This window comes from Kwoniella bestiolae, chromosome 5 (genome assembly GCF_000512585.2).
Source record: "Kwoniella bestiolae CBS 10118 chromosome 5, complete sequence".
Classification (NCBI taxonomy): Eukaryota; Fungi; Basidiomycota; class Tremellomycetes; order Tremellales; family Cryptococcaceae; genus Kwoniella; species Kwoniella bestiolae.
This window is the reverse complement of record NC_089245.1, coordinates 1,811,762-1,836,562: the sequence shown is the minus strand read 5'-3', so window position 1 is coordinate 1,836,562 and position 24,801 is coordinate 1,811,762. Positions and strand designations below refer to the sequence as shown.

At 47.4% G+C, this 24,801-nt stretch overlaps 8 protein-coding genes across 8 annotated transcripts; 3 read left to right on the top strand and 5 right to left on the bottom strand.

Annotated features, from left to right (window-relative positions):
- Positions 1-254: 254 nt before the first annotated feature.
- On the top strand, positions 255-2,342 carry I302_107071 (uncharacterized protein; the record flags this gene model as incomplete). The annotated part of the gene is made up of 3 exons (XM_019192278.1): positions 255-379; positions 486-633; positions 759-2,342. The coding sequence occupies 3 exons, from the start codon at positions 255-257 to the stop codon at positions 2,340-2,342; spliced, it is 1,857 nt and encodes a 618-aa protein (XP_019045275.1).
- Positions 2,343-2,913: 571 nt separating this feature from the next.
- Positions 2,914-4,630, top strand: I302_107070 (uncharacterized protein; the record flags this gene model as incomplete). Its single annotated transcript, XM_019192279.2, has 6 exons — positions 2,914-3,046; positions 3,146-3,298; positions 3,389-3,675; positions 3,865-4,169; positions 4,350-4,479; positions 4,571-4,630. 6 exons carry the CDS (start codon positions 2,914-2,916, stop codon positions 4,628-4,630), a joined length of 1,068 nt encoding a protein of 355 aa, XP_019045276.2.
- A 412-nt stretch (positions 4,631-5,042) lies between these two features.
- On the bottom strand, positions 5,043-6,977 carry I302_107069 (uncharacterized protein; the record flags this gene model as incomplete). The annotated part of the gene is made up of 10 exons (XM_019192280.1): positions 5,043-5,243; positions 5,303-5,598; positions 5,685-5,749; positions 5,826-5,916; positions 5,994-6,136; positions 6,209-6,282; positions 6,373-6,513; positions 6,578-6,605; positions 6,669-6,811; positions 6,879-6,977. The coding sequence occupies 10 exons, from the start codon at positions 6,975-6,977 to the stop codon at positions 5,043-5,045; spliced, it is 1,281 nt and encodes a 426-aa protein (XP_019045277.1).
- Positions 6,978-8,546: 1,569 nt separating this feature from the next.
- On the bottom strand, positions 8,547-11,301 carry I302_107068 (uncharacterized protein; the record flags this gene model as incomplete). Its single annotated transcript, XM_019192281.1, has 8 exons — positions 8,547-8,744; positions 8,854-9,051; positions 9,123-9,326; positions 9,403-9,445; positions 9,508-9,592; positions 9,671-10,055; positions 10,161-10,322; positions 10,447-11,301. 8 exons carry the CDS (start codon positions 11,299-11,301, stop codon positions 8,547-8,549), a joined length of 2,130 nt encoding a protein of 709 aa, XP_019045278.1.
- A 711-nt stretch (positions 11,302-12,012) lies between these two features.
- Positions 12,013-13,207, bottom strand: I302_107067 (uncharacterized protein; the record flags this gene model as incomplete). The annotated part of the gene is made up of 2 exons (XM_019192282.1): positions 12,013-12,534; positions 12,632-13,207. The coding sequence occupies 2 exons, from the start codon at positions 13,205-13,207 to the stop codon at positions 12,013-12,015; spliced, it is 1,098 nt and encodes a 365-aa protein (XP_019045279.1).
- A 2,335-nt stretch (positions 13,208-15,542) lies between these two features.
- I302_107066 (uncharacterized protein) lies at positions 15,543-18,801 on the bottom strand (the record flags this gene model as incomplete). Its single annotated transcript, XM_019192283.1, has 9 exons — positions 15,543-15,707; positions 15,829-16,269; positions 16,339-16,403; positions 16,463-16,608; positions 16,666-16,788; positions 16,887-17,284; positions 17,363-17,564; positions 17,634-18,697; positions 18,784-18,801. 9 exons carry the CDS (start codon positions 18,799-18,801, stop codon positions 15,543-15,545), a joined length of 2,622 nt encoding a protein of 873 aa, XP_019045280.1.
- A 2,494-nt stretch (positions 18,802-21,295) lies between these two features.
- Positions 21,296-22,006, bottom strand: I302_107065 (uncharacterized protein; the record flags this gene model as incomplete). The annotated part of the gene is made up of 1 exon (XM_019192284.1): positions 21,296-22,006. The coding sequence occupies one exon, from the start codon at positions 22,004-22,006 to the stop codon at positions 21,296-21,298; it is 711 nt and encodes a 236-aa protein (XP_019045281.1).
- A 1,371-nt stretch (positions 22,007-23,377) lies between these two features.
- Positions 23,378-24,548, top strand: I302_107064 (uncharacterized protein; the record flags this gene model as incomplete). The annotated part of the gene is made up of 4 exons (XM_019192285.1): positions 23,378-23,515; positions 23,607-23,622; positions 24,122-24,239; positions 24,497-24,548. The coding sequence occupies 4 exons, from the start codon at positions 23,378-23,380 to the stop codon at positions 24,546-24,548; spliced, it is 324 nt and encodes a 107-aa protein (XP_019045282.1).
- Positions 24,549-24,801: the final 253 nt, after the last annotated feature.

The following is a 24,801-nucleotide window of genomic DNA, read 5'->3' as shown; positions in this document are numbered from 1 at the left end:
AGACCAATCCTACCTTGTCATATCGACACATCACATAGCTGTCACCTATACAATCGGATCGAGGCAAACATCTAAACGCTCATTTAGGACACACTACGTTCATTACATTATCGCCGGCACTTCACCCAATCACATATCCTCCCCGCTTAGCACGAGGATCACTTGAAAAACAGAAAAAAACCTGTACTGCAGCCCTAGACACCATCTCAGGTTGAACATTACATCCAATCAGACCTAGAGGAACCACCCCCACCATGCACTCTTCACACCATATCTCACCCCGACTAGATCACTGGCGGAGAGATGGTTGCGTATCATGCGATGAGGCTACACCGCAATGTAATTGTGCGGCTGAGGAGAAATGTATATTGACTTCTAGGTGAGTACTCCGCCCTCCCTTAGTTCATACTAGAAAGATCGTCTCTCGTCGTGCGTACCTAGAAAAGAAAGAATAATTCGCTGATCTCGTATTGCCATCGGTGTAGAACATGTAATCAATGTCCTACAATCAATTGTATAAAATCTGCCTCCTCAAAATCCAAGGGCGTCAACCCAGGTGCTATAGCTGGTCCTGTAGTGGCTGTTTTGGTTATTGCTAGTTTGGGGTTGTTCTGGTGGCTAAGACGTAAGAAGGTGAGTTTGGCTTTCACCATAAATAAGATTGATTCCATGTCTAGGATCGATTCTCTGTCGTTTGAAGGAGATGTAGTTATGTGCTTCAAATGTACCAGAGCTGACCAGTTTGTTGATCTGCCCAGCGTCGTGATCTCGCCAGACTCGAAGCACTAGCAGCGAGAGCTCGAAAAGCCGAATCAGCAGGATTCCAACTCTCCCAACCGCCTTCTCCTCAACCTGGTTCAGCTCATTCCAGAAGCTCGTTACCCCAACGACCTCCATCCGCTGCCAGATCCAGATCACCTCTACCTCCTGCTCCAGTCAACGCAGAATATTACGATGATCATGGTGCGACCATCAGAGTCTACGATGGATCTAGAGGTACCATCCATGTGGACAAGAACGACAGTAATGATCCATTCTCCGATAGACAAAGTATATCCACGATGGGAAGTGGAGGTACAGCCAATATAATACCTATCCAGTATATCCCACCTTCCAGATCTGACGAGGCACTATCAAAAAAATCTGCACCTGATGGTCCATCCAACCAGAGTGCAGCTGCAAAGGCTTTAGATGCTGCTCGACAGAACTTGTTCCACCCCAGACGACCTGCCAGAGCACCCGATCTCGATCTGCGACTGAATCCACCCACTACGAATGGAAATGGCACGAACTTGGGAACACCCTCTGCCTATTCCTTCCTGAGCGATCAACGATCGCCTAGCGGATCCGGCTCGACAAGTCAATATAGAGATTCATTCCTTTCTGGAAACTCGGCTGCTCCGTCTTATTGGTCTGGTCAATCTGATGTCCACCTCGACGCACCCAAGATAGTCACCAGCAAACAAGTCCAGATCGGTAGATTGCAACAAGCCGAGGTAGTGCAATTTGGTAAACCCCATTCCATCGAGAGGTTGAGCCCCACCATCAATGGTCAACTATCGCCTGTAAAAGATGAAAATGCCTTACAACAACAGCAGCAACAGAAGGTACTCTCACCTACTGCGGGGTCATTCAATTCTTCTCAAGCTACCACTCGGACCCTGACGCCGATAAGTAATAGGTATAATGAAGAGGATTTGGAAGAAGGTCTGAGATCTGCTGAACCTTCTTCGGCGGGATCACAGGACCTACGATTCTCCATGGGCAGTTTAGCATACGATAGGAACTCGGTATCTACAATGGGTACAGGTCGGTATCTCGCTTCGGCCATATCGACTGGACATCCCAATACATCGTCGTCACAACTACCTCTCCCACCGCCTACAGGGGGTCAGAGAAACTCCAGTGGATCATCCAAATCATTCGCCGATTCCGTCCTAGGTTCTTTCCCAATGATCCCTCCCAACTCTTCCTCGGCCCTCCCAACCACCCATTCCGGCCTTCCTCAATCTACTTCTACCAATACCTTGGAACACATGTCATTCTCCCGCCCATCTACAGCATACAACCCCAACTCGAAATCCCTCGTAACCCCCACAGGCACTCCCGCGGGGAAGAAACAACGTCCAGAAACTCAAGCATCAGTTGCGGATAGTTTTCTAGGGAGTTTCCCATTCGTCCAGCCCAACACTGAAGATCTGGCGGATCTACCGACGCCCAACGTACCTACCAATGCAAGTAATAGGGGGGTAAGTACCTCCAGTGAGGGGTTGGGGGGATTCGAATTTAGACTGGCGGAAGATGCGCCGCCTGTGCCGATGGGTACGCCGCGGAGGGGATAGGGGTTAGGTATCTATAGGAATACATATTTATATATATTTATAGGAAATAGGGAATAAGATATAGGAAATAGGATATATAGGAGTTTGTTACATGTGTTTTTGTGTTTTTAACGACTTTTAGCTTTGTGATGACTTTGATTTATGAGTTGGAATGGAATATGAATATGAACGTTATGATGTTTTGTCTTTCCAAATGACCAGCGTTGCTATCTACTAGTATGAACTTTGACTGGATATTCGTTCCGGATCAATTGGCCGATGATCCGCCCAGGGTTGATTGACGGTTATAGCCGATACTTTAATTCACCTCGCAAGCCAAGTGAAAGATACTACTAGTAAGTGGGCGACCAATTCAACAACAAATGCCCACTTTCGTTCTGGTTTCTACATTTCTGCATTCCTGCATTCTGGGCGAACCACGAGCCAGTCAAAGTCGAGCCACATAGAGTAAGTAAGATCACTGTTCCAAATCATATCTGTTCTTCGAACGATAGAGTGGTAGCAACGCAAGTCAGATCGAAGGACAACTCAATAGCTCCCCCCCCCTTATAACAGCGATATTTGATTCGACATGTCCACCCCCTCCACGATGCAAGCTGTAATCTTCAAGCAGCCCTTCAAAGTCGCAGTGGAGGAAGTACCTACCCCAAAGTTGCAGGGGGATGGTGATGTTTTGTTGAAAGTGCATCTAGCCGGATTATGCGGTGAGCACCTCGAAACCTCACCTTCCTGTCCACTGCTGTTCAAGTCACAGGGATAGGGTGGTGAGGCCCACTGGCTTATATGGATATTTGCTCGCTCAGGCTCCGACCTACATCTCTATAGGGGACACGAAGATGCAGGTAAAGACTACATCATGGGGCACGAGGTGGTGGGGACGATCGTGGAGAAGGGTAAGGGAGTGAGGAAGTTTGAAGTGGGAGATGTGGTCGCTGTACCATTCACTGTTTCTTGCGGTATGTCTTTCCTCTGCTCTGCTAGTGACCTACGATCTATTACAGCAGAACACCAACTAAGTACTAACACCTATACTGTACTACACGCAGGATCATGCTGGTACTGTTCCTCAGGACATACCGCCCGCTGCGCCCAATCCCAATTATTCGGTACCCCCAATCTCCAAGGATGCCAGGCAGAATACGTTCGAATTCCCCTAGCCGACGGAAGCGTGTTCAGGAAACCTGCTGAACTGCCCGACGAACTGATGTTGCTCATGGCGGATATATTGCCGACGGGGTACAGTGCAGCTGCGAATGCTAGGAATCTTTTGGATGCTGGGTTAGCGGGGGAGGGAAAGAAGGATGGGGTATGCGTTGTTATTGGTTGTGGGCCTGTGAGTCCACTTACTCTTCTTGACACAGGTTACAGGTCATCTTATAGACAAGGCTTCTACTTCATATGACTATTTACCTTATTATTCACAATTGTCCCTTCATACCATACTTTCATTCATCTCAGAAATTGATATTGTGGATACAACGAAAAGAGGAAACCCTAGACTAAATCCCAACCCCCATACCAGGTCGGTCTCTGCGCAATCTCCTCGGCCCTCACCCTCTTCTCCAAAGTATACGCCACCGACCTAACCCCCTCTCGGCTCTCCCTAGCCGAGAAACACGGTGCCATCGCGCTCCCTTCCTCCGACCTCAAGAAGGCAATACAAGACGCAACGGATGGTAGAGGGGCAGACGCGGTGTTGGAGGTGGTAGGGCACGAGGGGGCTCTGTTAACTGCTTTGGATATTGTTAGGCCGTATGGGGCTGTTAGTAGTGTGGGAGTACATAGTCAGAAGATCGGGTTGAATGGTGGGGGGTTGTACGATAAGAAGTGAGTTTGGGCGAGAATATCTCAAGGGGAGACGAGGAGGTTGATCGGTGTGGTGTGGACGTGATCAGGGGCAATGGGTGCTGAGGAGCGGGGATTGTCAAGTGTGCGAGGGGGTGAGACGTCGACGAAGTTCTAGCTTTTGTCTTTTAAATGTTGACTTTAATTGTAATCTTTGATCAGCGTAAAGCTCCAATTCGGTCGATGCTCTGTACGAACATTCTATCAACCCGCCTTGGATGTATTAGTAGCCAATCAAGATATATTCAAGAGCTTCATCGAAAATAAAGTAGGATTCAGTCAAGCAGAGGAAGTAAGTAGTTATTTCTTATTCTGTCTGTTGGGTATTGGGCCGATTAAGACGGTCGATCGTATGTGCTGATGATTAGCCTCTGCTGTTATAGTACTATCAACTATTCGAGAAGAACAAAGTCGCCAAAACAGTCTTCGTACCTGGTCAGTAAACGACGACTCTTGGCACGATAGCACGCTTAACATCGTATAAAGGGACGGGGAGGGAAAGGTGAATGTCAGGGGAGGCCGAGTGCTTTGTATCCCTGCGAATGTCAAACAACGATGATGCACCGATCAAATGTGTACACCTTAATCTTCAAGTGTTCTTTCCAAAGATGGGCATCTACAAGCCCTACCTACTAACTCCAGCGTCCGACAAAAGCTGATTCAAGATATTCGTAAGAATTCCTAATATTGACACTTTGACAACTCTTTTTCTCACTTTTCGAGTTTAGTTAAAAATCATGAGATACATACCATACAATAAGTGAAATTTCAATAAGGGTATATTCTACATGGAGCCGCATACAAGAGCGTAGACCTACACCTAACCACACTACATACTCGTTCCATGACATGAGGTTATGCCGCACGACCCGTCCCATCGTATAACCTATCTGTAGATTCCCATTTCTGATTGTTTGGACCTTCCCAACTAACACTATCTGGACTGTTCACTCCGATCTGATCGCTCGATAATCTATTTCTATTCATACCCAGTGTGGGCAAGTGGATCTCATATCCGTCTGGTCCGGTCGTAGTGGTAGTTTGTTCAGTCTCGACCTGTGATTCGCCCGATATAATAAGCTTATTTCTTACACTGGGAAGACAGGTACACTCACATGAACGATTGGTCCTCCGGACTGGCTCCTGGGCGTATATGGACTCCTAACATTCCCCAATTCTACGTCTTTCTCTCCGCCCCTTGGTCTACTGACATGGACCCTCCCACCAGATTTCGAGATATGATGTCCACCGGAGCCACTCCCTGAACCTGAACCTGATAATTGTTCTAATCCCTCTGCACCTAGTTTTCGATTTAGGATCTTCTGAATGGTCTTTCGGCCCACGAGGGTGGATAGGACGGAATGATAGTATAGGACGGGGAGGATCGAGGTGAATATCCTCCGGAAGTCGGCTGTAGACGCATACCACGGACCACAGCATCCGACGATCAGCGAGATGATACAGTGTCCTCAATAGATGGGGTGAAAAGTCACTCACTCAGTGGTGAACCGGGTATACCGCTACATGATTCCAATATCAGGAGACAGAGGACAGGAGGCATCCTACAGTCCGCATAACAGGTAAATTATTAGCCCGCGCCGTTTCAAGAGAAGAGGCAAGACGGAGGAAAAAACTAACATGGTCTCGTATACCAGAGAGATCAACCTCTTGAACAGTTTCTCCTGATTATGGAATATCCCCTGTTTAGACTTGAACAGCATAAATGTCACTGAAGGGAATCCCAAGAGATCAGCTGAGATCTTTCAACAGGTGTATTACACTACGTAGATGTACAGTCCCACTCACTGAACAGACACAGCGTCCCATCAACAGCACAGGTGATAGCCCCCCAAGCTCTGAACCATGTGATCGTCCCTTCCATAAATCCCGGAAGGTCTCGTACGGCCTCGATGGTCAGTTTGGGCATTTTGAAACCGTGTCCTACCGCACTGTCCAGATCCATCCCATTGTCAGCACAGGATCAATCAGGTCTCACCCTTGAAGGGAATTGATAAACTTACACGATAGCTACGACAAATTGCGCTAGAATGCCAATAGCGAATGGAGGAAGGATCCACCATTTGTTACCTGACATCTGTCATCGCAAAAATTTGAAGGTAAAAGAAAATTCAGCATGGAGTCCCCAATACTGTTTGTAACCAAGACAGGGGATGGTTATGCTTACCCTCCAAGCCCTGTAGGCGTAATAGCTCGCACCTGCCGCATTGAAGATCGCTCCAATGAGGAGATGCGACATATCGCCAAACATGAGGAATCGGAAGTGCGTGGCTATATTATGTTCATTTTCATACACCAGGTGGTATGCCTAGGATCAGGGTGGGATAATCAGGCTCAAATTCGCAGAAGGTCAACTCGTAACAGGCACTCACCTGCGCACTGGTCAAGCCTAGTGCTCCGCTATTACGTTGAAGAATCACTGATCAGCTCTTGCTTGGCAAGGCCGACAGATAAGCCACTCACACAGATAAGATCGCGCCTAAACCCACAGCCTCCAACAACCAGATAGAATCCGTCTGAGTGAAATACCCAAAATAACTGGTCGTGTTTGATAAGATCGAAGAAACGATGAGGGATTGAAGTACGGTTCCTACGATCGCGTACCACTATTTGCCCCCCAAACTCCATCAGAATCCAGTGTAATCCTCCCTTAGTACGCAGAATATTACCCACAGTCGTGTCATCTACGTTCGCTCCCATCTGTTTCCACAGTATGGTATTTACATCCATCCCTGCTGCTGCCTCTCCCGCTGATATAGTCGAATTGGACATCTTGCTCGAATCCGTTCCTTCGGTCTGTGAGAATAAGACGATAGGTCGTAGCGGCGAAATGATAAAGAGCGTTGTGTTACGAGATAGAGAAGTTATATATCCTATGCGCGTTGAAGCGGGAGCCTTCACTTAATGATCCAAATCCGGAAAGCTCGCAGTGAGTGTGGGTTGAAGTCGATCGATCAGCTGCCTGAGCCGAGAGATGTGTGTGTGAAAAAAAGCGTGATTATACTTCAACAGACATTCAAGAAATACATAGACAAGTCGGTGAGTGGGATGTATGAACCGCAGCGGGGATCCCATCTCTTTCACTTCAGTGTTTTCTTTCTTCCCTTTCTTGCCCATTAAAGGATGATATGGCGAACCATCGGCGCTGTGCTCTCAGGCTAGAACATCAAAGTGCCTTTGAAGAAGAAAAGTAATTATCCCATCCCACCCAATCATTGGTGATCGTAATTGTGATCGCGATTATCGGGTTCCTTCCTTTGTTTCATTCAAAGGGAAGGAAAGGAGAATATGATCATGTATGGCGTGTTTGTCTGTTTGCTTGTGTGTGTGTGTGTGTATGTTTAGTAGTGTGTTGTTTACTCCACCTCGACAGGACACGCCCGATCAGTCTTGTCGCGATGAGTTATGGCGTCCTACTTAAGCCTGGTCGATTGCGCTCGAGAGACAACATATGTACCAGAAAGCCATGATCGGAATTGGCAACAGAGTAATAGAAAAAGTACTAAGGAATTACCCAAGTACCTTTTCTCTGCGACATGCATATCTGCTGTGCATCAGCGCAGTAAGACTTATCACTTTCCTTATCACTTTACCCTCCGGGAAGGGACATCCAAGAACAAAAACATCCCGACCAAGCGTTACCAGCACTGAGCGCATCCAAGAACATGTGATCGTGGTGTGGTGCTTCGGAGCATGTACTAGTACCTCTTCCTATCTTTGACGCGCAAAATCCGAATGACGGATGACGAGATACTGAATTGATGATCAGGGCGTAGAGTTTCAAGTGTATGCACTGGACTTGTTTGTGTGTCTACCTGGATCGTGTGTGGATGTGTGTGTGTGTGTGTGACCAAGAACAATCACCACGCAGATCATCCGCAGACCTGTGGTGGATCCGGAATAGTGGTTCCAGGGAGGCACAGGAAACCAATTTCCCACGATAGGTGTCCCAAGCGTTGCTTTGAGTGGTGGCTGAGTGTGACAGAGTGGTACGAGCACATGCAATACGCATGACCTCGCTTCGATAGATGTCTTGGAATCACACAACTCACGAGCTTTATCGGGTCTGAATAGGCGATGAAGCCCATCGACAGCCTAGCATTACCGATTCATTAAGCATTAAGAAATCACAATGTGAGTACGGTCGCCGATGAGCTCCAGTGATCCAATACCGTTCAGTGCGGCATGTAACGTGGTGGCACAGTACCTATTTATACCAGATTTGTGACAAGTATCCATCCGATGAACAAATATATAAAAGCAATACAATGGCAATGGCGATAAAATAGACAACTACAATTTCCAAGTTTTTATAGATCTTCCTTCCCCTTTTCAAGATGATCACGCAGGAGAACTGAATTCCCTTTCCCTCCTTCCATTCGACGCCGCACCTCTACTAGCCGTCCGCGTCTTGGCATTATGAGCGTTGTTTCTGGGTGGCCTGGTCCAGAATTTTACTTGGGCAGCTCGTGAGACTGTCACGATGGATGTTTGGGTCATGTGTACACCTGTGAGGAGGTTGCCTTCGACTACTCTCGCCTGTGGAACGAGAAAAGTATGTTAGTGCATGATCCCCAGTTCGTTCAACAAGCCGAGGAGGAAGGTCGTAGGAGTGATGTAACGAGATGGAAGAGAGAAATCAACTCACCATAACGGGTTGTAATAATGCTACCTCACTTCTAGGCGGTGCAGGATGGAATATACTTGATTTGGCATACAGAGGAAGATGAGATTTCGAGTGTCCGGCAGCTAACGAAAGTGAACTTCCACCAGCACCAAGTCGATGATGTGATGAAGTGGGGTGGTGATGTCTTGGTCTATGTAAAGCAGCAGCAGAGAAATCCCACTATAACAAAGCACGGATCGTCAGTCAGTCGCAGATCAAGTAAGTAGACTGCCAGCAAGAACAGAACTCACAAGTATCAACTTTGCGTCCTCTCCTACACTCGCGAATCTATATGCTCTAGCTTCTCCTCTAGATTGATCGAACGCTATTGACATCACGAATGCCGAGTGACCCTGACATCTAGCTACGATACGTGATTCCCTGGCCGAGAATATGGTTATGAGATCATCTTGGCCTCCCACAGCTACGAAACGGGAATCAGGTGTCCATGCGATCTGAGCGGTCGAAAAGGAGGATCAGCTGATGTAAGTCTGAAAGGATAAAATGGATGTGCTATGGGAAAGCACTTACACAGTTGAGAGAACCGAAATAACCAGCATAAGTGTCGGTCAGCCTGAGTTGTGATGACCCGGTCAGCCGATACCATGCACCATTTGATGCCGAGCCATCACTCACTGCTCTTCAGCAACGTCTACCATCCGCAGATTACCATCTTCAGCAGCGATCGCCAAGAACCTCCCATCAGGTGAATAAGCCATCGCTAAGCAGACAAACGAGAAGACATGTCAATATCGTCTGTTATCATTCCGACAAAGGCCAGGATGAAGGTGGTACTTACCTGATATCTTCACCTTCTCAATCTTCCAAGCAGCAATAGGGTTTTTCCCCGCCCACATATTCTGATCTTTTTCCTTCTTATTCTGAGCCACAGGATTCTTCAACAATTCCCACTCCTCGTTCTTCCACTTGATCAATCCTTCTTCCCATTCCTCGGCTGGGGTAGAAGCCTGCGGTTCAGACTGTGGCTCAGAATTCCTTCTTTCCGGGATAACAGAATCGAAGTATTTGGTCCAAGGCAGTACGAAAGCCATAATTGCCGTTGGGGGATCATCAGCGAAGAGGTGGAATCGGAGGATGGTCGAGTCGGCGAAATGCGCTATAAAGTGGTGGGGCTGTCGCGGGTCGAAATGTACGCCTAGGACTGCTGTGTTGTTGAGAAGTCCCTGGTAGTGAATAGGTCGAGTCAGCGACGGTAATGGTCGTTCATCATATGGTACATTTGGATTGAAGATGTATGCGTTAGGATGTGGGCAGAAAGCCCGACTCACTCCCTTGTTCAACCTCGAATATTTCCCAATTGTGAAGTCGACCCAAAGCAGATCACCGGATGAGAACCCAATGACCACGTCTATCCTATCCGGACCGAGGGTGTGCATGTTGACAGCATGGCAGGATGGTACTTGGGAGAAGGTGATTCGAGTGAGGGGTTCCTGCAATAGGTATATCAACATATCAGCCTCGACACAGCCCGTAGTGTTTAAGCGTTGATACTTCGACAAGGAACATTTCTATATAAGGCCCGATCTCAGACCGTAAGAAGTTCAGATGACTCACCTTAGTCTTAGGATTCTCTTCACCCCATCCGAACGTCCTCCCCAGATTCCAGAACCCATACCTGGCCATTTCTCCGACACCATTCCTTCCCCTCTCTCCCAAATTCTTCAACAAATTCTCCTGCATCTGAACACGAGTGACGAAAGTCGATGAGGAAGACCTCAAGTTGTTCTTCGGACGAGGAATAACATTCATCGTAGATTGTTGACTTTTCGTAAATGGGATCCTCTTCCCTGTATTACCTGCATTGGGAGGTAAGTTCAAATTGAGTTCCAAGGGAGGTTGATCCGAAGAGGGTTGAGAGCCATTCTCGTTATCCCCATCGTTGGAATACAGTGAGGGTTCATATTGATAGCTCTCCTCTTTCGGCGGTTGATTATCCACTCCCGGCAATGGAGCATTTTGCTGTTGTTTGTTACCCAACAAACCACCAAACGAACGTTGATCACCCCCCTGTTTTGGGGGATACCAGACATTCACGAAGGTCATTTTTACAGGGTTGGGAGGTTGAGCTTGACCATTCACGATGGATGATCCATAGGACATGGCAGTCGATGCGGGGGGTCCACCAGGCATTTGACCAGGCATCATACCTGGTCCAGCCACCATAAACCCACTTGCGCCTGCCAAGAAGGTACTGGTATTTTGCTGTTGTCTGGCCAATTCTGCTGCTGTCGGATGAGCTGGCGACCCGATGTTCGAGAACCCCTCTGGAGGGTTGAGCTTGTACGTTCCTTCCGGGGCGTGGAGCTTGTCTGGAAGATCGGGGACGGGGACGACGGGGACTGCTGGAACGACTGGTTTGGGAGGGAGGACTCGGAAGAAAGTCGTTGGTGGGGGGATGTATAGTTCCATTTTGGATTGTCTGGCAATATATGGGCGGTGGGTGAATGACGCAGTCGACGTCTGTACAACGTATCTCTATATGTACAATTGATGATGAGGTATGAATGAAGAGTTGAGAGTGAAAAGAGCGATACAGTAGGTGGATGGGGTGGATAGAGAGAGGACAATGTTCACGTGATGTCGATGTCCGCCAGTTGTTCGGGCCGAGCACAGCGAGCACAAAAGGGTGAATTTTAAGGGTCCCAACCCCATCGATGATGACGCCGAGCCAGTAGATGAGACTGTATTGCACACGGCAGTCATCAGGATCCTTCAGTTGATTGAGGTTCAATGTCCAGACGCATGCTGTGGCTCGAAGTGGTGTAAGGGAGTGCAAGACAGGGGTCTCGCTCGCATAGAGCCGTATATGAAAAGAACATGAAGCGATGGGTCCAACGCATGGGACAGCAATCAAGGGGATTCCACTTCAACAAATTCATGTACGCGGATCCGCTCACTATGGTATGGCAAACAAGCAAGATCTACTGTATGCATGACAACGGAAATCAACATATGCAGTGTACACAAATGTTATGATCGGGCCTACAATGTGTAATGCGATAAGGTGAGAGTTTACAACACTGATATGAAGACTTGACAAAAATGGTGAGAAGATGCTATACGTTGGTTGCTACATGATGCTATATATGCTATGCTATGTCAAGAAAAAAACGGCTTTCTTCATCCCCATAGAGAAGTACCAGCGGCAACAGGCTTGGGAGTAGGCATCTCGCCCATTACCGAAAACCTATTCCCACCGGGACTTCTGCTTTTGCTTTTAGCTTTACTCTGTTCTCGCTGATGCTGATGCCGATAAGGTACATCCCACTGCTTCGATTCACCCAGGACATTCAACAGCCAATCTTCTCTGATACCGCCATCACTTCTTTCTGAACTGTTTTGATCATTTTGATTAGGGCGGGATTTCAATATTGCCTTTGAGGCGTTCTCAGAAAATATCAATCCGGATGGTGATTGTCGATCTTGGTCGTGGGCGATTTCCGAGTGGATATGCGAGTCAGCGCCGTGTAGGTTGAAGGCGAGACCCCCCCGGGCACAAGACGATGAAAAGTTGATGTTTGGGGTATAATGTCTTCCAGTCCCAATACCATTGTAGGCAGTGTCGAATGCGATGAAAGGGGATAATTGAACTGTGATGGAAGGCGAAGGTTTTGTATCGATGATTTCAGATTCTGAAGGGAACTGTTATGTCATGAATTACATCAGCTTCCAATCTATCTACCGGTCATCAATCAAAGATACACCGTCTTCACAATGAAAGATGGCAGAACGGACTCACATCAGACAAGGACGATCCCTCAGGTGATACTTCCAGTACACCCTCCCACCAAGTGTTCACCTTTCTTTCCAGCTCTTTACGATGTTTCGCAAATTTCAGATTCCTCTTCATCTCATAACTTTGTGAACGTTCAATTCCGCCGGTCCCCTGCCTTCTGACTGACTTCGATCTTCCTCGACTGCTTGGGCCATTCGCGGGTGATGGGGTGGCAGGTGGGGGAGTGATGATAGTTGCCGATTGCTGCGTTGCTTCTGACAGCGCGATATTCCTCGAAGTCGAACCAGTCTCATCTGGCGAAGAACCCTCCATTTTCCCGATGTTCCGCTCGTCCAATAAATCAGGCTTAATCTCCCCATCGACCAATACCTCGACTTTCATGCTTGGATCCAGAAGATCTCCTTTCCCTTTCGAACCTTTGATAGTTGATTTCCTACCCATCTCCTCTGAGGATGTGAGACCAGCATTATGTGTTTGGAGTAACGAGAGAACATGTTGCGATACGGCGGAATGATACGCTGATATTGCCAGTCGCTCTTCCAGAGTCGGAACGAGTATTGCAGGAAGGGAGGTCGTCATGGTGTCTTGATGCATCCCTCGTTACTCTTCTCCTTTCGTTTTGTCGACCTCGACGAAGTTTCTACTTCTATTGTCCGTTCTCCTTCCTACCAAGATAAATCGGTACGACGAATCTCCCACAGCGAGACCAGAGACTGGAGACCAGAATTCCGTTTCTGACCGAAACTGACGGCTATACTATCTACGACAGTCCCAAACGTCTCCCGCCCGAGGCTATGTGTTATGATGATTCTCTTGAACCCAATCTCAACTAGAACTGAGCTGCGTATGTTCTATTCTATTGCTTCGAGCAGTGTTGGGATGATGCAGTACTCCAAACACAAAAGCGGTGAGTGAGTGGTAGGTGGCGTTTTTTAACTTGTGGTGCGGATGATGTCACTCCCTGCAAGTCCCAGCTCTAGGCCCAGGTCCCGTTCCTTCGGAAAAACACCTCGTGTGACAAATACAGTACTGTACTGTATTCCACGATTTGTTGATGTATGTATTTTGCTGGGGACCGCAGATGAGCGTAGGTTGACAAGCTACAATGAGAGCGGACGAGGAGGAGAGTGAGATTCTATGCAGTACTGAGAGGTTGTGCAGTGGTGAAAATGATGGTGTATGACCTGTACGAGTACAGTGGTTCCTGGTCTTGTCTGTTCGTGTCGTCCCTGAGCCAAAATGATCGACGGCGCTAGGTAGGCGTTGGCGTTGATTTGTGTTTTGACTGGTCGGATGATTGAGTACAAGAGTCGAATATGTAGGACTGACTCGATTTTTCTTGGTTGATTGATGTGTACGATAGTTCGAGCTACGTGTACATGAATAGTCGGATGTAGAGGTTGAGAAATGAAAGTTGACAAAGGAAAGAAGAATTGACGTAGGTTGACCAAGACTGCGAGACGTTCCGTTCCGATCTATTGTGGGTGTACGCTCGCAATCAAAGCAGGTGGCAAAAGTGGTATCAACGAGAGTGTACAAGACAGATTGGTATATGTATATATATACATGACCATTCGTTGAGATCTCCTTCAAACAACCAAACGGCATTCCAATCGATCAGCAGTCCAGACTCCAGACTCCAAACCCAAAACCCAGACTCTGCTCTGATCCGTCGATCATAACGTACACAATACTATCCATTCCTCGTACCTCGTCATAAGCATTACCAGCTCAATCCAGCTTCAGCTTCAGCATGTACGGTGCGTTCAAACCCCGCATTATTATTGTGATGCTCGACATTCCTCGTATAACCATACACGGTTCATCCGGATCCAAAAGCAAAAAAAGACCTAAAGCAAACACCGCGATCTGCAGATCACGGGTGCAGATCGAACAACGTTAGCTGTGCTGTACGGTTGGAATTTGGTTTAATTTACCATGTCCTGACGGATGTGGCTGTTTTTCCGGTTGAAAGATTACGTTGATGTCGATCATTTGGCACTGCACCCCTTACAGAGGTGAATGTACAACTGACGCGAGGATGGTATGAGGTGCAGATAGCCGGTTGGAAGGCTGCGCTAACATTGGGCACGACGGGTCCTTTGAGTCTGAGTTTGGACGAGAGATCATGGGGGACGCACTGTTCACGCAGGCGGTATAGTGCAATACCAAACAATTCTGCACAACATCCATTCGAGCTCAAGTGGAAGATGGGGATACCCCATCGTAAAGAAAATACGTAGATATCCCCTACGTGACTTGTGAATGGGAATTTACATGACCATCCGTATTTTACGGGTGCGGTGAGCAAGCGATCGAAAGGCTATTTTCATCCACTTACGTCTTGGTCCTTTACGAGAATAAAGATCCCCTTCGATCCCATTTGGGCATGTGCATCTGTTCAAGTAGTATGGTTTAAGTATGTAGTAGTGTAGTAGAGTTGCTGCATATGTCGTTAAGGTGATCAGCGTGACGCCTGCTGCGCCTATCTGATACAGGAGTGCCGTCCTTTGCCCTCATCAGGTTGTGCCGGATCTAATTCCTGATTATTGGTATCGTCTGTACGATCAAGCCATAACGCATACCATTATCGTTCCACTAATTCATACACCTATTTAATCTGTTTATCGCAAAAAGGGAACATAAGATAGATGAGTGAAAGATCAACCAAATTATAAGAAGAAAGAGAAATACATTGAGTGAGATCCATTCCATCTTGACCTTACATTCCTTCTGGGACTGTGCTGGAGAAAGGCAGAAGGGAAGACAGGTCTCGAAGAGACAAAGAGGGAAAAGAAGGTATTATAATTATACTTGATTTGTTTTATCGTGTCAAGGGGTATCTTTGGGAGGGAAAACATAGGAAGAAAGAATTACACCGAGTAGTCACTTGTCCAGCAATTGTCTGGACATACTAATCCATATCAACGTCACTCTGCCTTCTGGTTCTTACTCCATCCGCCTCCTCCTCATCGTCATAATCATCATCATCCTCTTCCTCCTCTTCATCCTCGTCATCCACTGCGTTCTCTGGATCGCTCTCTGAATCCATGTTCTGGTCCGCTAACATCGAGTGTGGCTATGGATCGAATCAGACTATCAGCAACTTTTCCTCGATCTACACACGACTTTCATGTCAAAACAGAGACATTGGGGTTTCATAGGCTTATCGAGAAAGTGAAAAGAATACTACAACTCACCATCAGCGATTCACCAGTGTAAGTGAACCCCCTAAAGTTCTCCTGCACACTACTAGTCAACGGACTCCCACTAGCCCCAGGTAAAGGTGGTCGTTGGGGTTTATTGATGGCCACTCCACTCGGCGCGGCGTTGTTCATATGACTTGCAGATGACAAAGAACCTCCTGGACCAAGATACGAGTGTTTGCCAGGCTGTTGAGATTGCGAGGTACTCTCATTCTCTTCCCAAGGTATGATTCCAGCCTCAATAAGTGATGAGTTTGTAAACTCGGGATCGAAGTTCGCGACGGACTCGTCAGAGTCGACAATAGGTTTGAATGGCGGAGTGATCTGTTTCTTGTACAGCAAATCCCAATCGATTGAGCTGAAGAATGGGTGTTCTTTCAGTTCTTCTGTTCCTCGTTTGGCACCTAGTCGGTTCTGAGGGTTTCGGTTGAGCAACTGGGGTATGTACTGTTGTGTTAGCCCGTGTCCGTTGAATCACTGAATGTTGGAAGAGCGACAACTTACCCCTTTGACGAACTGTTTACCATCATCATCGATGACATGTTTTGGGAATCGGATCTTTCCGTAACCTGAGCGTGCCAATTAGCTCTATCACGATGCACTTGAGAGGATGTTGTAAACTACTCACAGATCAATCGATACATTTCCTGAGTCTGCTCAGCATAGAAAGGACTCCATCCGCAGCACATCTCGAAGAGCAATACACCCAATGACCAGAAATCGACATGTTTGCCATAACCCTTTTCGTCGAGCAATACTTCGGGCGCAAGGTATCTACGAATATGTCTTGATTAGCCAAAATCCGTAATCGGTGTCGAGGTCATGACTTACTCGGTAGTACCACAAAAGGTGTTGGTGAGTTTATCATCCGATAAATCAGGTTTCGACAAACCGAAATCACAAAGAGCTACATGACCTGTTGCGTCCAGTAGGATGTTTTCAGGTTTGAGATCACTGCAACGGTAGTCACGTTATTAGCGTTATCCTGTCATGCAAATCCCCGCCGAACGGCGACACGTTCCTCCTCCTGGAATGGTTAAAATGTAACTTACCGATAAACAATATCATATTTATGTAAATGCTCCAAAGCCAAAATGAGCTCCGCAATATAGAACCTCGCCCTATCTTCAGAGAACCTTCCTTCCTTCTGTAAATGCCAGAACAGCTCTCCACCACATTTGTAATCCGTTACGAAATACAGATCTCTATCAGTCTGGAAAGAGAATTTCAATCCAACGAGGAAAGGACATTCTAAACTTCTTTGCAGGATCTTCCTTTCGCCGATCGTATGAGCGACTTCTTTCTTCGCTACGATCTCCTTCTTGGATAAGACTTTCATGGCGTAAATTCGTCGAGTGTCCTTCTTACGGACTTGGAATACCCTTCCGAAAGTACCTCTACCTATGAGTTTGAGGAATTCGAAATCGGATGGTTTGAGTGAGAGTGATTTCTGAAAGTTGAAATTACGATGTCAGCATGATATTCGAAAAGGGTTGGGCAGATGAAGGAGGGACAACTGATGACTCACCCTAATGACCTTGTAAGTCATTTGAATCCAGATCTCTCCAGTAACATGCTCCTCCCCTCGAGTAGCCAATTTATACCAGTTATCAAGAGTATAACCATCTTGCAATACAGGTTTGATATCCAACATTCCCAGGAACCCTTCTCCTGCTCTACCTTTGTCATACACTGAAACGTGAAGCGCGGATCGGTTCGATGTCAGATCGCTACGTCACCGGGGGTTTAGCTAGGATTAGCAAAGACTTTCTGGTAGTTTAGCCGTGGCGTCTACTCACAATGTGACCTCCTCCTTCCATACTGGATCACCTGGACCAGGTTTGCCCAGCCAACTGCCACCTCCACTAGGTTCCTCAGCCCTGGGAGTCATCGCTCCACTTCCATCCCCATCTCTCCTGGATTTACTTCTTCCCACCGCATCCGCAAAGGCTCTGGAGATAGCACCGACTCCTAGGCCACTTGTGCTTCTAGTCAAGTTGCCAGGAGCGCCAAGGGGTTGAGGTGTAGATTGGGTGAAGGGGACAGCGGTGTGGGAAGTAGTTTGATGAGGTGGACAAGAAACGTATTCGTTCTGTTCGAATTGGATGACAACGTATGGTTGTGGTGGTGATCCATCAGGCTGGTTGGTTACTGCCAATCCCCTTGCCGAGATCACTTTAACATTGAGGGTACCTCTCGGTCCACCTCCTTCTCTGTGTTGTGGAGTGGATGTTCCACCTGAGCTTGCAGCTGAGGATCCGGCGGTCGCATTCATAGGTTGATCGATGTCCGATGGCGCAGGTATAGAATCTGGCACATTTGATGACGAGGTTGATGAAGACAGCTGTTGGGTGGTGGATGAACCGTCATTGAGTTTACTCATTGCCTTTCTCATTTTGGGAGGTTCGTGTAACCCGAATCCCATACCCGTGTTCATTCCCACACTATCACCGACCGTTACCCCAGTCGTAGGTTGTCCAGCACCGGGTGTACCAAGAGGTAAAGGCATGAATCCATAGCTTGTTGGAGTTTTGGGTCCACCAGGTCCAGCCCCGGGTAAAGCGGTCTGACCTCCCACCGCAGGTGAATTTGGTCTTCTGGCTGACGGGTCGAGTGATAAACTCGCGGTGGAACGACTCAACCCCCCTCCCGGAGTACCCCCACCGGTACTGTGAGGCTGGTGGATGGTCGGCACCGTAGCTGAGTCGAACGGGTTGGCAGTGGGATGAGCGGATGCCCTTGGTGTTGCTTGGTCAGCAGGTCCACCAAGTGACGCGAATGATTGGGAAGGTGATAATGTCGGCGAGGGAGTTTCGCGTCCTGTTTGATTGTTATTATGATGATGTGACGATGGCCACAGTTGCTATGATGATCTTGTCAGTGTAGAATCTACTTGGAACGAGGGCATAGAATATGATGAATATATATGGTGGCAAGTTGTCAACTCACCTTTACACCCTTCAACATGGTGAAACGAAGATTTTCTTTGTGATGCTGTCACCAGATTATGCAGGTACTAATAATATATTACACGGGGGCGGTAGCTGATGATGATGTAGTGATTGGTTGGAGAATAAGGAGTATGTACGAATGCGTTACAGTATGGATGACAGCTGACTTGTGACTTGTAAAGTGTAAAAACGGTTGAACGAGTATGGTGAAAGCCGAGAGGTTGCTTCTACGCGGTGATTAAGATACGACCGATTGATTCTAGAAGCAGAACTGACAGGTATTCGATAGATTTGAAGAGGGTGCTGCTTTCCAATTGCTGACTGATATGATGAGACGATGTGACTGATGGAGATGGATAGGATGTGGTACAGTATGATTAGCCAAGCAAGATGTACAGATGGTTAGTACTAGTGATCTTCCCATCTCCACATTATTTTGCTCCTTGCGTCATACCCATCCATACCAAATATCACATACTACTGCTACTGCTGCGGTGGGGTCCGATCAATACCCTCGATACACATACACAGCACAGCGCTATATAGGACAACTGTATATCACATCCAACATTCTCTTGCGGCTACCCAAGTTCATACCATTATCATGAGCAAAACACCTCACAGTCTATGCTGATGAGCGAGGTATACATCTCAGTCTTTGGATGAAGCCGTCAAATAACGTTATGTGTCATTGCTCATTATGTGATCCAATATCAACAGCCAAAAATCAGTTGCGGCAAAAGCAATCGACCAAGCTCTGGCCGCGGCGATATATTCTAATAGAAGCGTGTTGTGGCAGTGGCAAAACAACCCTCTCGGCGTGCAGAAAGTTCAGAGCGAAGGCGTCCGATCATGCATATTGGACTGATCAGCATGGTGGATGATGACATAGGACTGTACATAGGTGCTACGCATCTCATTATCTACATATCAAGAATGTAGGGGAAGATAGGAGAGATAGTGTCCGGCCTCGTTCCAATGACCGCGTCCATTCGGAGGTTCGTCCCATGTATTGCGACCCTCCTCCAAAGGGACGGCTCGATGGACCTTGACCCCTGCGAGGGTGTGGTGAGTACGAAGAAGCATCAGGAGGCACCTAAAACCCTTCATGTCGGTGTGGAGGGGAAGGCACGAATTCCGGTGCGGGGGTCACTCCAGATTGTAGATACGAGTAGGAGGGGCCCGGTGGAAGGGGCAGAACATTAGAAAGCCTTGAGTTGGCACTTGGAGCGCTCATACTGGCCAGTGTGGCATCACAGGGCCGGAACAACTATAGTGACTAGCGGGAACTTGGCTCGCAAAATGAAAGGTCGTAGCAGGTGCGTATGGTGGATCCTGGAAAAGACCCCTGAGGATTGATCCGATTGATCCGACTGATTTCGAATCTCAAGTGAAAGGTGTCTGCCTTTTGCTCGCCCGCCCCACTTTTAGACGGAACATTTCGGCTTCTCTCCAAAGAGGCAAGGACTCTCGAGTCATCTTCAAGCTCTGAGTTATTCGTGCAGGCTTCAGCAAGTCTTACCATCGAACGGCCAATTGGAGAATTAGGGGAACTCACTACTCCACAACCCATCGGTAATATTTTGCCTTCGCTCTTCCGCAGCGTAAGCAGTAATTATTCTCCTACTTTCCTTGCTCTGAGCATCGGCTCTTTCATCTTCTGTACGGTCTGACATTTCGAATAGAGTGGGGAGTTCAACAAACGCGAAAGTAGATCTTCGTGCTGAAAATGATATATCCAGTGATGGTGATGACTGTAGAAACTCATGGAGGCGGGGTATCGCTCACATATTATATAAGAACCAGTCAAGCGAAGAGTTCAAGTGTAATTTTGTCATTCCGCTAACACGTCATCAAAGGATACCTTGAAGCTGTGCAGATGGTCGTCGTCATACCTTGTTTATGAAACATGATATACTCGTCGCGCCTTAACGTCTTTTGGACAAAGGACCAATGCAGTGTTACCGACCAAAACAGTCATCACTATCACCTCGTCTGGCGACGTTAATACAGAGAAGGGCAGTTGGGCTCGTGTGGCGTATCTCCATCTTTCCTAAGGGTGGGCATCCCGAGTTGGATGGTATGGATGATTTGTTTATGAGCTACGCGATGATGTCTGTCCATAAGGTTGACTTATTCCCATCAACTCGACACTCAGACACTTCCCTTATGCTCATACAGGAGAGTTCCTCTCAGGGTACTAGATTATTCCCATCACATACTCCGAGCTCTCCCACTCGCCGATGACAAATGACCAGTCATCGACAAAGCAAAACATACCTTATGAATCACGATTGTCCACTCTATCTTATCAGGCGTCACAGGCCGAACACCCTCGCTTAATCTGATCTCTAGCACATCAAAGACATTGAAGACCTATGCATATCCACAATCTATATACACAACCCTCACCCTCTTGGTAATACCGATACTTTGTGGAAGCCTTTTCGTCCCTACCCTCTCTTGTTGTCCGATTAAGACTTGATTAGCGGTATATTCGTATCGCCCCATCATCCTAAATTGAGTCTGTAAAATCGCCGCTTGCCTTTTCCTTTACTACCTCTTACATCCGGCGTATTGACTGTAGAGCGTTGAGAGCCTTTGACACGCATAGTAGCTGCCTTGTCGGGAGTTGGAAACTCTCTATCAAGCTCAGAGTCAGATTCGTCCTGGATCTGGGTATCATCCTCAATAGAGTATTGGTGAGTATCGAAACCAGATGCCGCAGGAGCGGTATAGGTACGTTCAGGTCGAATAGGTTGGCTTTCTTCCGCCTCGGTTCCGGCCTGAGAAGCACGAGTGGTATATGGGATAGGGCGTGCACTGAGCATAGCCATGAAATTTTGGTGATTGTTTTCGAGGTCAGCACGTCTGTCGGCATCACCCCTGTAATAATCTTGCTGGTTTGTGACGATCTCTTTGTCGGACCGTTGGAAAAGCCCATCGTTTTGGACGTTCACTTTTTGGTTACGATAAAATGGCGAATCAGGTAGAAGATTGTGCCGTTCAGCTGCTGCAGAGCCTGATTGACATCCTCCAGAGCTGGAGGGGATCGGGGGGACTTTTGTAATTGTCTCATCTGAAGTCAAGAGATGATGATTGGAGGACGAATAATCGTAACCACCTTCGTTGTATGAGTTTGAGTATTTGGTGCATTGTGAAGAGCGCGGAAACATGGATTGTTGGGTTATGAACGGTCGACTCGTGGTATGTCCAGGCATGGGGTGTCCACCAATGAATTGGTGATCCATAGCTGGGGGATACTAGAAATCACCAGACGCATATGTTTGCGCAAAGGGGCTACCTCCCGTAGACCGCGGAGGAGGTGGTTCACCGCCATAGTACCCCGAGTGTTCCTGTGCATGATGGGAAGAATGTACTGGGTAGTTTGGCACTTGAGCATATCCTGAAGGAGGGTACCCCGAGTTTCGTGGATCGAAGAACATAATGAGAATGTGTGGCGTTTGCGTCGAGTACAATTTTCGAATGTTTGAGTGATGACAACGAGTGATAATTCAAGAGGAAGACAAGTGGGGCTTATGTACCTCTGGCAAGTCCACTCGACGACCAGCGGCGCTCATGACCAAGCGGTGCACTCCATTGATGATTCCTTCTCCCCGACAAATTTCGCCCTCCGCGTTCCAATGAAAAAGGAACAACGTTGACAAAAGGTTTGACGTCATCTCATCGACCCCGATATCTCAGTTGCAGTATCCTTCGGCCCCCTTGAGAAAATGGACAGAGAAAAGAGACACGTTTTAACGTGTTGACGTCCCACCTCACCTTTGTCATCTGTGAGCAAATGCGGGTGATTCCTGCTTTCTTGATCATCTCAGCGGTCTTTCCCTCCTTCCCCTTGTAATCGGATACCATACTCACACTTCCACTTTTCAGATCTATACTCACCCGCGTTCTGTCTCTTCAGAAGATCGAGACCCGAGGTGTCATGTCACAGAATGGCAGGAGGTATTGAACAAACGATCGTCTTCCTCCTTTCCTGCCAGTCGGAGCATCATCTCCTCCAGGCGGTGCCACATCACCTCGTCGAGGCACAAAGAGCTGATACATCAACATCCATTTTAAAACGTCATACTCATCGAGACGAACCATACCACCACCCCTACCGCATCATCTCCTCCTCTTGACCACCTTCCTCGACCCATCCGCCCGACCAGAAAGAGGCATCGAAGTCAAAAAGTTAAATGTCTATAATTTTATGAATTTGCTTTAACGATCAAAGTCAATTTTCCAGAAATTGTGTACCGGTCTTACGACGCAATACAACTGTAGGATTTGTTTTTTGCAACCAGCAATTGCTTCGACTCGGATTTCTCCTCACTGTCAGAAGCTCTAACCCTAGCATAAGGACTGGGTGCCGGCCATGCCACGCTGATGACGCATTGACATGAATGGCGGAGTTAGGTTCGGGGCTATCACCGAGGTAGTGGCGGAGATGTGAATTCAACGTGGTATGCACGAGGATGAAGCGATGGGTTACGCGTTGATGGATGAAGATGATGAGGGAATGTTGAATTGATGTTATTGTCATCCTTGTCCTGTACACCTATCGGTCCCAGCAAAACATACGCACCATGTCCGATAACCAGCAGCAACCTACAGATAAGAAAGAGGAGAACGCGACTGCTGGTCCTTCGAACGGTACCGCCCCTGTATCTGAGAAGAAGACATTACCAAAGTTGGGTGCTTTGGAAGACGATGATGAATTCGAGGTGAGTTGACGTATGATCTCATATATCGTTGGAATTTAGGTATATACCTTGTTGAGACTTGCTCACCCGCCCCTTTTGTTACGATATATAGGACTTCCCAGCAACAGGTAAATCGACCTTTTCCCTTCAGCCCTTTCGCTTCGATTCCGACGTATTTCTCTTCGAATCATCCTCACATCGATTTCGATTTACGCCATTCTCTCCCCTGTTCTCCACTGGCAGACGTTGTCCTACAGCTTCCCTCCCCCTTCTCCTTCCCGCTTCTTCCTCTTTTGCTCTTCTCAATACCCCTCATATGCGCCCTCATGTCAAGCCCCCTCCCCCGTCCAGATCTCTCCTTCTGGCCCATGATGTTCAGATTGAATTGACCATCTTGCAAGACTGCGCTGTTCATCATCTCCTTGATCGAAAGCTCTCATCCTCTGATACTTTCCTCTTCTTTGAGGGAGCTTTGATCGTTCCACTCACCACGATGTTCATTATTCTATTCTATCGTCTCCTTCTCATCCAATGCAAGCACGTCTTTACGACCTCTCATACTACTCAAACATGATAGAACTTCCTCGTGTAGCATATATGGCTAACCCATCTCATGATCCACAATAGATTACGGAGGAAACGTCCTAGACGCTATGAAGAAAGCAGGAGATGGACCCAACGATAATCTATGGGAAGATAATTGGGATGACGATGATGTCGAAGATGACTTTACGAAGCAGTTGAGGTGAGTCGACGATCCGGTTTATTCCCATCTATTCTTTCTTGGCTTTTCTCCATCTTCCGATGTTGGTCTATCATCATGGGGGGGGGGGGGGGGGGGCGCGAGGGGTGATGGGACGCTTGTGGCTGGTCAGATGTCGGTCTGACGTTTACAAGGCGGGGATCAAGAGACGTTGGACCCAACGAGATATCGGACATCTGCACCGATCTATTGATACTCTCCCATGTAGTTATACTGATCACCTTTTCTCGCACTCTCAGAACCGCCATCCAAGAGAAACAAGGTGTACCCGACGAAAGTATGAAGGAATAAGAAAAGTCGTCGTAGATCATCATCAACAATAGAGATATATGGCTCGCAGCGAAGTGTTATAGGTGAAGGATCAATCTGTAAATAACAAGAGAAATAACAAAATTCATATACCTGATTCCACATCATCATCTGTGCATGTAATCTATAATCATCACCAACACATTATACATGCGACTCAACCAACTGACGATTTTAACTATCATACATCAGATCCATATCCATTATATCTCAGAATCATTATAATACCATTGAA